The sequence below is a fragment of the Lissotriton vulgaris genome, chromosome 9 (assembly GCF_964263255.1).
Source record: "Lissotriton vulgaris chromosome 9, aLisVul1.2, whole genome shotgun sequence".
In the NCBI taxonomy this organism is placed as follows: Eukaryota; Metazoa; Chordata; class Amphibia; order Caudata; family Salamandridae; genus Lissotriton; species Lissotriton vulgaris.
This window is the reverse complement of record NC_141697.1, coordinates 371,347,939-371,362,243: the sequence shown is the minus strand read 5'-3', so window position 1 is coordinate 371,362,243 and position 14,305 is coordinate 371,347,939. Positions and strand designations below refer to the sequence as shown.

Genomic DNA, 14,305 nt, shown 5'->3' with positions numbered 1-14,305 from the left:
GACCGCTCTCTATCTTCTCTTGAACTGACAAAATTCTGTTATTTCTTTTTCTTTTCCCTGTTTTCTTCCCAACAGGCGTATGTAATTTTCAAACCAGGCAAAATAATTCTTTAAGTCCTGAAGATGATCCCTTTATAATTTGAGCACGGGATTGAAACGCCGACTCCTTTGAGTAGACATACTTTTAATCAAAGTATATTAATGTATGTATGTGTTACTCCAGGAAATACTGTTAATCTTGACTCAAAACAGTACCCTGATTGCTCACTTCCTTTGCCTGAAACACTCTTTCCTCTACTACCTTCTCCCCTATCCTTTTCAGTAAGGTACAGGACTGTGCCTTACTGCAATGAAATGTTTTGTTGCTAAAATGTATCCTGAACTTTAATAATTTACCTGATTAATAAATTCCCTGTCCGGCTGGACAAGGGAGATAAATATATAGCAGCCTATTGTGGTCTATATAACATTATTGTAGGATTTTACTTAAGCTTAGGACCGTTGTTTTCCCTAAACTTAGCTGATACCCATGGTCCATAGCTATCCACTGGGTTCCCCTTGTTTTTAAAAAAAAAAACATTTTCTTGATGGGTTCACCTTTTGAACCTTTGCAAAAGTGTCCCTTGAGACTGTTGTCTTTTAAAACGGTCTTCCTGATTGCAATTACCTCGGCAAGGAGGGTAAGTGAGCTACAAGCTCTTAGTTCAATGCCCCAATTTTTGACCATTCATGCTGAACGAATGGTACTCAGGACCAGGGCTGCTTTTCTTCCTAAGGTGGTAACTCCCTTCGATCTAGGGCAGTCCATTACCCTCCCTACTTTCTATCCTCCCCCTCACCCTTCCAAGGAGGAGGAGAGACTTCACCGCTTGGACCGTAGAGGGCGGTGAGCTTCTACCTGGACAGAACCAGAGAGTTCAGAGTGGATGACCAGCTCTTTGTGGGTTTTGTTGGAGCCAGAAGAGGCTAGGCGGTGAACAAGCGCACGCTGTCAAGATGGATTGTCTTGTGTATCAAGAAATGCTACTCTCTGGCGGGTAAGGAACCTCCTGAAGGTTTAAGAGCTCATTCCACTAGAGCAAGTTCTGCTACATTTGCTTTGTCTAGGGGTGTACCTGTAGAGGACATTTGTAGAGCTGCAACTTGGGCTTCCGTCCACACTTTCGCGAAGCATTACTGCTTGGATTCCAAAGTGAGGAGGGACGGCCACTTAGCGCATTCTGTCCTCCAGGATTTTCTGGTGTAGGAGAGTGGACACCCTCCTCCGGGAGTGAGGACTGCTGTGGGACTCTATTCACAAGGTGAGGAATCCACTGGCAGATGTATCCATCAGAAGAACAAGTTACTTACCTTCAATAACGCTTTTTCTGGTGGATACAGTATCTACCTGTGCATTCCTCACTGACCCACCCGCCTCCCCGTAGTGCACTCTTCTATACCTGATTTACTGTAATGATAATATTTTATTGTCAAAGGAAATGTGTTCTTAAAATTGCTTTCCTGCATTGGCTACGCACTGTGTGTGTTATTTTGATTATTTGATACTATGTACATTGTGTGTATATTTACTGTTGTTGATCCGTCCGTGTGCCTCGAAGGCACGGAAAAAAGGGCAGAACTGATGTCATCATGCCGACGTGGGCCTATTATGGAGTCGGTGACATCAGCGGAGCCGCGTGCGATGCTGTGCTTCTGTGACGTCTGCGCGAAGCTACAAAAAAGAATTTCCATATGTTGCTGACGCAGGGGTATATATACAAGGTGAGGAATCCACAGGCAGATACTGTATCCACCAGAAAAAGCGTTACCGAAGGTAAGTAACTTGTTCATTGGTGCCACACTTTCTCCGATTTATTGTGGCAACCTCTGCCTTCATATATTACTTTTTCGGCTGCACAATACCAGTCCAAATCAGTCTTCCATTGACTCACCCTTGGTGGCTGGGCAACCCCCGATGCACAGGCAATGTTTCTCTTGGCTACCAGAGCCGCCACCATAAGCCATAGTTTTTGATATTTTGGCTAAGTCTGTTCCCCTGTTACAAACAATATATGCCATCAGGCCTCCATGGGAATGTCCTGACCCAGGACCTCCAACATCACCCGAAATACTCTCTCCAGTACTGTTGTATGCGCTGGCAGTCCCAGAGGATATGGAAAAAGGGACCTTTACTATCACAGCCCCGGACGCAAGCATCTATTTGTATACGTCCAAGTTTGTGCATAAGTTTACTCGTGGAGAAAGATGTAATAGAAGAAGAGAACTACCCTGCCAGGGAATGATTATATGGTCCCTTCAGCGGGATCCAAGGGATGAAGGGGGGGGTGACAAAAATTAATGCTTCGGAGCCAATGACATATCAGACACATTCGGAACCAATAGTGAAAAGGTAGAAAAAATGTTTTTATTATTATTTTTCTGGAGATGACAATTCATAAATAGAGTCCATGAGGCAACATTCTAGAGCATATATACACACACAGGAGAGAGGTTTTCCTCCTAGGGCTGAATAAGTATTGTCATTAAAAAGTTCATACAAAAAATACGAATTTGTAGACGTCCACACGCTCCCGCAGTCATTCACTAAGCATACACTTCTCACTTTCTCTCACAATCAGAATAATACAATCATAACCATACAAACATAGAGGGACCTGGGGGCCTGCAACATCACAATCAATAGTTGCTAGGGTAAAAAGACCAACATGGAGGCAGTTAGAGATGGGGTACAGTAAATGATGATACACTGAAGGCCATCCATGTAGATCATGCCAACGCGCGTTTCAATGCAAGGCCGATTTAGGCTGCATCTTCATCAGGGCATTGGAGACCAGGGAGGGGGACAAACATACATTTTTCTCATAGGAGAGGTTTTATCATCATAAACTCTTCAGCAGTTCAAAAGATGTTCCCGCAGCGAGGGATTTCTCACTGCTCTATCTGGGTGAAAGCCAAGCGAGCTTCCGGATTTAAACAAGTCCTAATGAAAATTTGGAGAACGGGCACATCTTTTTCTGGTTTCCTTCACCGGCAGCACATCTCATTTAGAAAAGGTGAAAAAAACGTGTGTTGATTATTTAAACGTTCTGTGAATGATCACTGTAGGTCTAATCTGGCAAGGTCAGGATCGGGGAGGCCAGGTAGGAAAAATCATGTCATCAACAGGTATCCAGCGGCCGCCGGGTTCGGCTTCCCGAGCCGCGATCGGGCTATAGGGTAGAGTCCTTCAAAGATCCTCCAGGCAATCAGGGGATAAGGGGGTCCGAATTCGTGGATCAGAATACAGGACTGTCCCAGTCCTGCCGCCGACGAGAGAGGACGCCGACCCTGCGATCCGTCACTGCTCTCCCCTGTATTCTGATCCACGAATTCGGACTCCCTTATCCCCTGATTGCCTGGAAGAACTCTACCCTATAGCCCGATCGCGGCTCGGAAAGCCGAACCCGGCCTACAGTGATCATTCACAGAACGTTTAAATAATCAACACACATTTTTTTCACCCCCAGAGTCTCTTCTAAATGAGATGTGCTGCCGGTGAAGGAAACCAGAAAAAGATGTGGCCGTTCTCCAAATTTCCATTAGGACTTGTTTAAATCCGAAAGCTCGCTTGGCTTTCACCCAGATAGAGCCGTGAGAAATCCCTCGCTGCCGGAACATCTTTTGAACTGCTGAAGAGTTTATGATGATAAAACCTCTCCTATGAGAAAAATGTATGTTTGTCCCCCTCCCTGGTCTCCAATGCCCTGATGAAGATGCAGCCTAAATCAGCCTTGCATTGAAACGCGCGTTGGCATGATCTACATGGATGGCCTTCAGTGTGTCATCATTTACTGTACCCCATCTCTAACTGCCTCCATGCTGGTCTTTTTACCCTAGCAACTATTGATTGTGATGTTGCAGGCCCCCAGGTCCCTCTATGTTTGTATGGTTATGATTGTATTATTCTGATTGTGAGAGAAAGTGAGAAGTGTATGCTTAGTGAATGACTGCGGGAGCGTGTGGACGTCAACAAATTCGTATTTTTTGTATGAACTTTTTAATGACAATACTTATTCAGCCCTAGGAGGAAAACCTCTCTCCTGTGTGTGTATATATGCTCTAGAATGTTGCCTCATGGACTCTATTTATGAATTGTCATCTCCAAAAAAATAATAATACATTTTTTTTTCCTACCTTTTCACTATTGGTTCCGAATGTGTCTGATATGTCATTGGCTCCGAAGCATTCATTTTTGTCACCCCCCCCCCCCTCATCCCTTGGATCCCGCTGAAGGGACTATATAATCATTCCCTGGCAGGGTAGTTCTCTTCTTCTATTACATTGTTCTTACCCCATTTTTTCCTGCCATTATCTAAAAAAGAATATTTACAACAAGGGGTGGTGAGGGACAGAGTCTCTGAATTAAGCAGAAAGCTCTCACCCAGTCAAGAGATCAGGGCTAGATCCAACACCGTTTTTTAGCTCACTGCACCATCCCAGTTTCAGAACCTGGCTGTATGCAAATTAGTCTGTTCCTGTCCCAGTGCATGATGGGAACAGGGCAAACCAAACTACAAAAGCCAATTCTTACACTGGGAAGGAAACAAGCTCCCGGGGACCGGTTTCTGGCATTACAGCCGTCTTCGGCCCGGTTTGCTTGAATCCTGATGGTGCAATGAGCAAGGGTCTCACATCTGAGAATACCCTTCCACGCTTAGGGTGGACAAAAATATTTACAACAAGGGGTGGTGAGGGACAGAGTCTCTGAATTAAGCAGAAAGCTCTCACCCAGTCAAGAGATCAGGGCTAGATCCAACACCGTTTTTTAGCTCACTGCACCATCCCAGTTTCAGAACCTGGCTGTATGCAAATTAGTCTGTTCCTGTCCCAGTGCATGATGGGAACAGGGCAAACCAAACTACAAAAGCCAATTCTTACACTGGGAAGGAAACAAGCTCCCGGGGACCGGTTTCTGGCATTACAGCCGTCTTCGGCCCGGTTTGCTTGAATCCTTGAATCCTGCATCAGGATTCAAGCAAGCCGGGCCGAAGACGGCTGAAATGCCAGAAACCGGTCCCCGGTAGCTTGATTCCTTTCTGGTGAAGAATTGGCTTGGTAGTTTAGTCTGCCCTGTTCCCATGATGCACTGGGCCAGGGACAGACTGATTTGCATATAGCCAGGTTCTGAGCTGGGATGGGGCAGTGAGATAAATAACGGTGATGGATCAAGCCCTGATCTTTGGACTGGGTAAGAGTGGTCTGCTCAATTCAGACACTCTGTTCATCACCACCCCCTTTTCTGAATCGATTATCTAAAAAAGAACCCTTTGGGGAATCCCCTTCTATTTCTTTGTTACTCGTGGAGAAAGACCAATGGAGGATCCACAACTGTATAAGTCGGAATCGTGGCCGAATTACCACCTCTCTTGGGCTTTGCACTGCTTCCACCCAATCATCTTCCTCCAGCAACTCAACATCAGCCTCCCAGCCCGCCCTTAACCCATCCAGGGGGTCCGGAGAGTTGTTGATGATCTTTCTGTATGTTAGGGACAGTGCTTTTTCTGGCATTGGATCCAGGAGAAGTCTGTCTTCGGGAATGCAATTCTTGTTTTATATATTTCCTTACAGAACATCACTTTCTCTGATACCTTAAATTTTTGTGCGTGATTCTGATTAGTTTTCATGATGATCATATATAATGTGCTATTTGCACATGATGGCTTTTGAGTTGAATCTCATTACTGGTTGGTCTCTGTGATTGTTGCACATTTTCACAGTGTCCATCAAAACCATAAATTGACACTAGTGTCTGCCTTTCAAGTCTTGATCTGAGTTTTTTCAGTATTTCGTTGCATTAAATGTCAGCAGGCTTCTCTGCAGGATCAAGAATACTAAAGCCTAACTAGTATTCAGTAATAGAAAAACCCCAGTACTAGCAGTGGGATTACATTTGTGGTAGTTTAAGAATCAAGTCCAGTCCACCACATCCAGAGTAACTGAGGATAGATCATTCAGAATGGAAAGTCATTCAATGTTACCTCAATGTTTTATCAGGAATTCAGATATGAACAATGCTGTCGCTTGAGCAGAAATACTGATGAATACTTCTAACCACAGATTCCTCACTTTTGGAATTCCACCAAGTGCCAGACTGGATTCTGAATTCTACATAGCAACAGCACAAGCATTCTGACTGGTGGCAGTATTTGCTGCACAGTGACCTCGCGCTTCCTCAGGAAGTGATGACGTGGAGCAATGTATAGGGGCCACCCCTATGCGCTGATGTCAGTTCCTTTTTTGCTGTGCCCTTTCATGCAGCTCTGGGCATCTGCTCTCTACTTTGTGTCTCTTTACTGAGACCAGAACTTGTTTCACACCTTCCCGCACCTTTCCTGCCTTGACAATCAAGTCTGCAGAGAGAGTCATTTTACCCCCTTCATGCTGAATTGGCTGGTGTAAGTCACTCCTCACTCCTCAGACTTTCCACCTTTTAGGAGGAACTGATTGGGTACCTATTCAAAAGGTGCAGAAAGTACGACCAAAACTTTTCATCAATAGAACAAGTTAATTACCTTCAGTAATGCTCTTTCTGGTGGATACACCATATAACTGCTGATTCCTTACCGTTGACCATCCTCCTCTGTTCTTTTGAACAGAGTTTACGTTTTTTTGTATGCTGCCACACTTGCAGTGTGTGACAATCGATCTGTGTCTGAGGGTGTGGAATAGTTCTAAGGAAAACTGACTTCAGCGCAAAGTGGCGGCACTTATTTAAAAGTCCTCCAACGTCACTTACTGGGAGCTGCATGATGTCACCTTTGAGCGAGTGTGCCACCTGTTGGATTGCGGGATCATTTGCTCTGAAAACTTGCAGATCCAGTCTGATGCCTGAAGCAATTCAAAAGGTGAGGAATCTGTAATTAGATAGAGTATCCCTTACATTGATTGTCAACAAATGTAAAAAAGTGTATTTTCAAAAAACAGGGTGACAGATTTTTCTCCACTGCTCCGCCTCCACTGAAGCAATTCAGTATCTAACCTAGATTATCAGAGTGTGCTCTCAGTCCTGTATATGTTTCCCAGTGAATTTTCTTTGAGTACAGTTGATGTTTTCAACTACGATGAAGTGTTCACGGTTAACCAAACAAGCCCAATTTAGTCCTTCTGCTCTCATAGACTGGGTTTGGTGTTTATGGGTGATTGTCTTTTCCTACTCCTCCTTTTCAACTGCATGACTCTTCTACTAATCTATAATCCTTTTTAACTAATTGTGGGAATATGCTATGACTAATGTTTTTAGACTGCAAAACTGTATTTTCAGTTTTAGAGCTTGTGATTTAAACATTTCAAACATGTTTCTATGGAATTATCATATAATATATATACTACTGTCACTTGATATAGCTGCCTATTCCTGAATTCATTATTGTTTCATAAGAACTGCCCTTCTCTGCCCTTTTATATAACTTGTCAGTCCGAGGTTGTATAAACAGTTTTTCTTGTAAGATATTCTGTTCACATTCCCACCACTGAGGTCTGACTCAGTGGCCTGTATTTACTTATTTAATCATCATTCACCTACAACTAAAACCTCATTGAAGTACACAGTTACATTTTGTAATGGCATTCCAACAACTTCCCTTTGTAATTACTTTGAAAATGCACTTATGGCAAGCTCGGCTTATATGTTTTTTAGGCTCAACCTACATGGGGAGATTTCTTGGATCATCGAAAAGGAGAAGATCACACAGTGGCCGGATTGACATGTGCACCCTCCAGGTTACACCACCCACAATTACGAAGAACATGTAAGTAAAGCTTTGTACTGACATGTAGATATATGACAGTGTTCGTAGCATTTTCCTGTCTTAAAACTCCAATAAAATCATTAAAATACAATCGCTTTTTGTGAGATATTTTGTGTTGCATCGTTAAAGTTACAGCACACTGATGGTTTCTTATATTCACCCAAAAAAAAATCCTAGTAGATTATACCACTGGTGAGTGCACTGAAAATTAAATGGCTGAGGTTATTGAAATAATGTTCATGACAACTCTTTGATTATTATCTTTTGTCTGTTACACCCGTAATAGGTGGATTTTTTGGGGGGGGGATTTTTCATTTTATATAGCGCGAACGAGACCCAAAAGATATTGGGTATCAGAGCACTTTACATAGCACCAGTTTCGTTACATGAGAACACATTCATTTTTGATAGTCACTGGGAGATTAAGTGATTTGCCCTGAATCACAGGATGTTGAGCGTCGTTGCGGACAATCGAACCCGGTTCCCCAGCTTCAACGTCGACCGCTCTAGCCGAAAGGCTACATCCTCTCAATTCATCTTTCTTTGTCATTGTAATCCACGGTTGGCCTCACGCACCGACCACAAGCACCTGGATACCCCTGTGGGGGATAATGATGCCTTAAAAATACGGATAACATAACATTGTAAAGAAATCTAATGTGCCATGGGGGTTGTTAGCTGTCAAAATAGGAGCTTTAATGAAGCCCTCATTGTTATTTGTAGCTCTATGTACTTGACCAACTCTTCCATTTGGGCTAACCTTTTTCAGGTAGCTATTTCATTTGGACACCAAAAGTGGATGAGTTCCTGGATGGCACATCACTGTAGATTCTTTTGGGTCCCTAGTTTTCAAAAACATCTGGGGGTTATAGGGTTACCTGTTTGCTGGCTGAATTTACGCCTGAAAGGGTTGGTGGGTTACCTGTTTGCTGGCTGAATTTACGCCTGAAAGGGTTGGTGTATTCCGTTGCAAGTGTCCCTGTTTGTCCATCATCTTACCGTCCCTTGATATGGTTGAAGTTTCGGGCTTGCTATATACCTGCCCTCACATGTAGGTACCCTTTAAATTGGGACAAGGGAAAAACGCATGATGGTAAGAGATTTTTACTTATCAGCTGATTTGTCAAACTATTTGTTTTCCTTTTGCGAGTGTCTGAAGAAAACATTTTTCACTAAACCTCCCTCATAATTGTCAGGTATTATGAGCATTCCAAAATTCTAAATGGGAAAATTACACTTAATTCTAATCTCATATACTTGGCTACATCTAAACAAATGGGCACAATTTTCTTGAATAACTAATTTATGTTAATTTTAATCTTCATTGTAAAGTGTTGCCTAGTTTGCACTCAGTGGAAAATAATTATAAGCAATCACTCCATTGTTAACTCTGAGTAGTGCAGCTTTTTTGTCAATCTCCAAAAGCCATAAATCTCTGCCACTGGCAAGCTCTGCTCTACATAGTGATATACTACTTTAGATTTGTCTTTGATATATAAAGTTTCAGATCTAAATCTTGACACCAAGATATGTTTTTCCATTCACCATTTTTAATACAATGAATACTTTATTATTAAAACTTTGAGCAATCTACATAATTCAACCATTTATATATCCAAACAATCTCTAGTTGCCGGAAGTGTATAGCTTCCTGGTTTCACCCATGTATTTCACACCAATTTTCTGCACTATTGCAAATAGGCACACCAATCCAAAATTAAATATTTTGTGTAAGAAAATGTTTTTTCCTTCTATTTCCTAAAGGTGGGAAATGGTGATAGTAGAATAGAAACTTTTTGTTAATGTCATTTCAGAAACTAAACCACACACCTTCTTGCACAGCACTGTTTGTAGCTTTTTGAAAAAAAAGTGCCATATTTTGTCTGTTTCCCATGACACCTTCAGAGTAACTCACAATCCTTGGCTAACTTTACAATACACAGCAAGTAGGAAAGAGGACGCCCATGTGGTTTGTGTATGATTTGTGGAAAGAAAATGATGAAGGCTTAAGCATAAACTATCTAAAATGTCAAAAACAATGCTCAGCACAGAAAGCTGGGGTATATAAACACTCACCGTTTAAGGAATCTTATCCTATTCCATGTACAATTAGGAGTTTACCTTTGTATCCACAGATCGTATATGAAGGAAGCACCAATGGCCATCTACAGTAGGATGTTTTTGGATAGTTGCTGAGTGAGATTACCAAATGGGGATGACTTCCATCTAAAATTATGCAAGCTACCATTTTTGGCAGTGGTGTTGAGACCACTTGGCTTAGCTTCACCGCTCATAAGCTTTTCATAAACGTTCTTTTCTCAGAATTCCATTCTCATTTATAAGTTGTCTGGACTCGTCTGAGATGGCACAGGACTTCTGGGCAACAAGGGTTGTAGATGAATTTGTTTGCTACTTGTGACCTTGGCTCTACCCCACTGTGGCTCTGTAAACTATACCAGGGCACCCTTTCTGTACTTTACTCTCAGGATTGTGAAGGTGACCAGTCAGAGGCTTCTAAGGGAGTAAGTGTGGAAGTCAAGAGCTCAGACCTCAGCAGTCAAAAACCGACACAAGAACATATTATTCTGTCTAATGCTTAAATTGTGCTTAAAAGAAAGTACTTTAATCTCACAACAAAACAAAATACTGCACAGCACAATTAGGATCTTAGTTTCACGGTTTGATCTTATTTGCAATATTCAGTTAAGCACTACACCCGTTTTGTTAGTCTCTTCCCACTAAGGAAGTTTCCTATTGTCTACAGCCCTCGGAGCACAGCAACGGTCTCGGCATTCACTATGCACAGGTGCATTGTGAGCTGTACCAGTAGTTGTCTTACAGACAAATTCACCGTCTCTGGTGGCTCACAGTACACCGGAGCCAAGACACCTTCAGACTAAAGACTAGGAAAAGTAAAACAGAAAAACAAGGCAGCAGGCGTTTTTCCATTTGTGCACTCATGATTTGGAAGAACATTCCTATATCTATCAGGCCTCCCCACTACTACTCTCATTTTGGACAAAGTTGAAGATTCACTGCTTTAAAAATACAGTAAACTACAATGCAGTAATAGTACACTTCTGCTCCTGTATACTTGCCTTTGACCATGTACATCACTTCGCTGTCTTTTGGCTTGGTTCACACTGCACATATACAACCTACATACAGGGTGTAGTCGGTCAGAAGTAACCTAATATCTAGATGTGAAAATCAATTCAAATAACCTTTGCAAATTTAAGTTCACCCAACCAGAGTCTTAGGTTCTTATGGCAGACCTCCTTTGCTCTTTCAGTGTTCTGTTCCACTAAGTATTTTACCTACTTCGTAATAGGCGCAGTTCTGGTATAGCATGTAGGTGCATTCAGGGTTCCTGCTTCTGCTTTTACTCTGCAGAATTGTGGCAGTTACCCCAGTTGCAGCTTGGCAGGATGGAATCCGCATGACCTGCCCACAAGGGAGTACTCTTCTTCTGTAGTAGCATGGATGTCTTCTGCGTTCATGGCTTCCAGGCTAATTAGGACTTCCCCATTGTTTGCGACGAGATCTCCGATTATAACCTCCGCTTGGCAGCACCAGTCTGTCAGGAACACATCAAAGTCTTGGAGTAGAAATAGATCAGCGAGACTGGCAGACTTCTTTATAACACAGGTTGCTCATGGCTTCACTCTCTTTTGGTAGTCTGCTTCCCATGGTTGTTCCTCATACCAAGAACACAATGAGCTTCTCTTCCTGGTGAGTCTCTCCTCCTCCAGATCTAGACACTCCTGTCTCTCTCTCTCAGCAGTCTGACAGATTTCTAGACTCTAGTTAGACCTTTGGCTCCTCCAGCAGAAAGTGCAGACTTTGTGATTACTTCTCACCTGTGGGCACAGGCTATCATGCAGACACAGACCATGTTCACAAAGCAGTCTTTTCAGTACTCTGATAGCCACTCCCATCCTTGGTCAAGAGGAACTTGGAACTGGAACCAAGGTGGTTTGGATCTAAGGTTTCAGAAGAGGTTTGGGTTGGTGTTCTTTCAAATGTCATTTTTGGCTGCCAATCAGACATAGCCTTTGTAAAAGGTGATGGCTTTCACAGCAGGTAGCACTGATGCTGGCTGCAAACAAGTCTATAAAAAATGATGGCCCAATGAAGGCTTAAATCTTTGCACCTGCTTGTCATCAGCCTTCCTGAAGCAGTATTCATGGATAGATAAAAGAGCTTACCTTGAATAACAGAAAATGAAGTCCCACTCGCTAACCCTTTAATCTACCAAATAGCAGTGCCCTTTGCCAACATAGTCCTAATTGAATTTCTAAGGGTAGACCTGTCTCCATCCTCCCTCATTTCTGTGTCTGGGTCTCAAGCTACCAGCCACAGAAATGCAGTCATTAAACTTCCACTGTCTGGAAAAGCTGTATCCACCCTCCAGCTTGTGCCATTTAAACCAGGGGCCATCGAAAAATGGATCTCGCTGGTTCTAGTACTCAGTCTCTCTTCACCCACAAACTCCTACTATCATACGTGTTACAAGCTCATTGCACATACACCCACTTGACACTCACACAGACTGTCAGGGCTACGTATGGGTTCACATTAAAGCAGAGGTTTGCATGATAGGAGTCAGTAGGCCATGCTGTCTCCTGAAAGGGTGTAAAGCTCTGATCATACTGAGGTTTTACAAAACTATGTGCCCTACCTCCACCACATTGTGTGACTTAGCTAAGGCATGGGTGTAGGAAGCTGGTTTTCTTTTGCAGTAACCACCTCACCCCACACGTTTTGCAGACTACTGATTCACTTTGACTTGATGTGCCCTGGGTCCCTGCTAATCAAGTTCCCAGGTCCTGTGTTCTTTCCCAAAACTGTACCTTGTACCCCCAATTGGCACCTCTCTGGCCACATGTCAGTCCCTTGTAAACTGTACCATGGGTACCAAGATCACTGTGGCCAGGAAAGGCCTCCAAGGGCTGCAACGCTTAGTATGCCAACCTACATCCCTGTGTGCCATGCCTACAACCCACTGTTATATTCCATATAGGTACCCTAATATAGGCCCAGTTAACTTCGTAACCCTTCACCTGTATTCTACCCTACATTACACTTATAACGGTTTCCAGGGACTGACCTTATACCTAGATAGAACACTGCATTCAGATCGCAGATTTTCCCTAGTTCGAAATCTCATACATTATGCATTATTGGAAGCGCAGCAGGACTAACATCTCCTGTATAATATCTATGTATAAAGTTCTTGCCCATGCCATCCTTAGGCCGACACAGAAATACAGCGAGGTAGAAACCCTGGGGAGACCTATGGGTATATATACAACACATCTTGCAAAGATAGACAGAGGAGACCAGGACTTCCCGCCGACACACTGACCAGAGACGCTGAGGTTCCTGCATGCAGACACTCTAGCTTCCAGTGGTCTAACAACCCTCGCAGGGTGTCCAACTCGAGACCAAGACTGGCTCCCACAGTCTCTCAATTCAGGTAAAGGGGTTGACTTTAACCTAGAGGGATTCTTGGCTTAACACCTACACACATGCTAGGTACACTTGGGTACATCTAGTTAGGGAGAGAAGATAGGAGTACGCATCTTTTTATTATCATGTATTTTATATACTTGTATGTATTATTGATTACTGCAAGATGATAGAGCTTTACCATCCATTTACTTTTATTGTGCTTCTAATCCTATATCTCTGCTACTGTCTAACGGTTGTTGCAGCTCATCTATTTTACCCCAGAATAACAACTGTTCAATAAATACTTATTGAAAACGCCCAGCCTGTTTATTCTGTGTATGTCTCCAAGGCAGACTAAGTATGCACAAGTGACTGAGCGAAAAGTGGTTATATTGTTTCTACGGTCCTGAGGGATCAGGGTTGGGGGAGATTCCAGTGGCACTGTGAGCTAGTTGGTACAAAAGGCCAACATACCCGATGGGGGTGTTCAGAATCAGTCTGATACCAATCCTACATTGTATGCTGTCCGTACGCGCAGATCCTGTATAGGTTTTATAGGAACTACATGACACCACTGCCCTGGCTTAGGTCGGCCACCTCTCTAGCTGGGTGCACTGTGGTGAGGGTATAGATGCATGAGCCCTGAAGCCCTACAGTGTCTAAACCAATTCTTAGACATTGTACGTGCAGTAATGCCATTAAGAGTATCTGCCGCTGGTAGTTTGTCATTACGAACTCCACAGCACCATAATTGCGTTACTGAAAACTGGGAAGTTTGGTATCTAACTTCTCGGCACATTAAACCCACACTGATGCCAGTCCGGGATTTAATGAAAAATGCACTCAGAGGGCATCTTAGAGATGACCCCAGAAAAAAAACCAGCCTCTGGTGGATTCCCCGACTGGTACACACTAGCCTGCCACCACGAGACATGTTTCGGGACCCCTGTGGTGGGAGCCTTCACTCTCTGAGCCCAGAAACAAAGCCTTTCCTGGGCGGAGGTGGTCACACCTCCCTCCAGGCCAGGAAGAGCCATCTGTGGATGGGGAGCTTCAAAGGCCTT

At 43.3% G+C, this 14,305-nt stretch overlaps 1 protein-coding gene across 2 annotated transcripts in view; it reads left to right on the top strand.

Annotated features, from left to right (window-relative positions):
* The window catches only part of ATG2B (autophagy related 2B), a 1,072,129-nt gene that overhangs the window by 217,579 nt on the left and 840,245 nt on the right, over positions 1–14,305 (top strand). For both annotated transcript variants that reach the window (XM_086937744.1, XM_086937743.1), the window contains exon 10: positions 7,676–7,787. In XM_086937744.1, the coding sequence (XP_086793870.1) occupies positions 7,676–7,787 (112 nt within the window). The remainder of the gene's footprint in view (positions 1–7,675; positions 7,788–14,305) is intronic.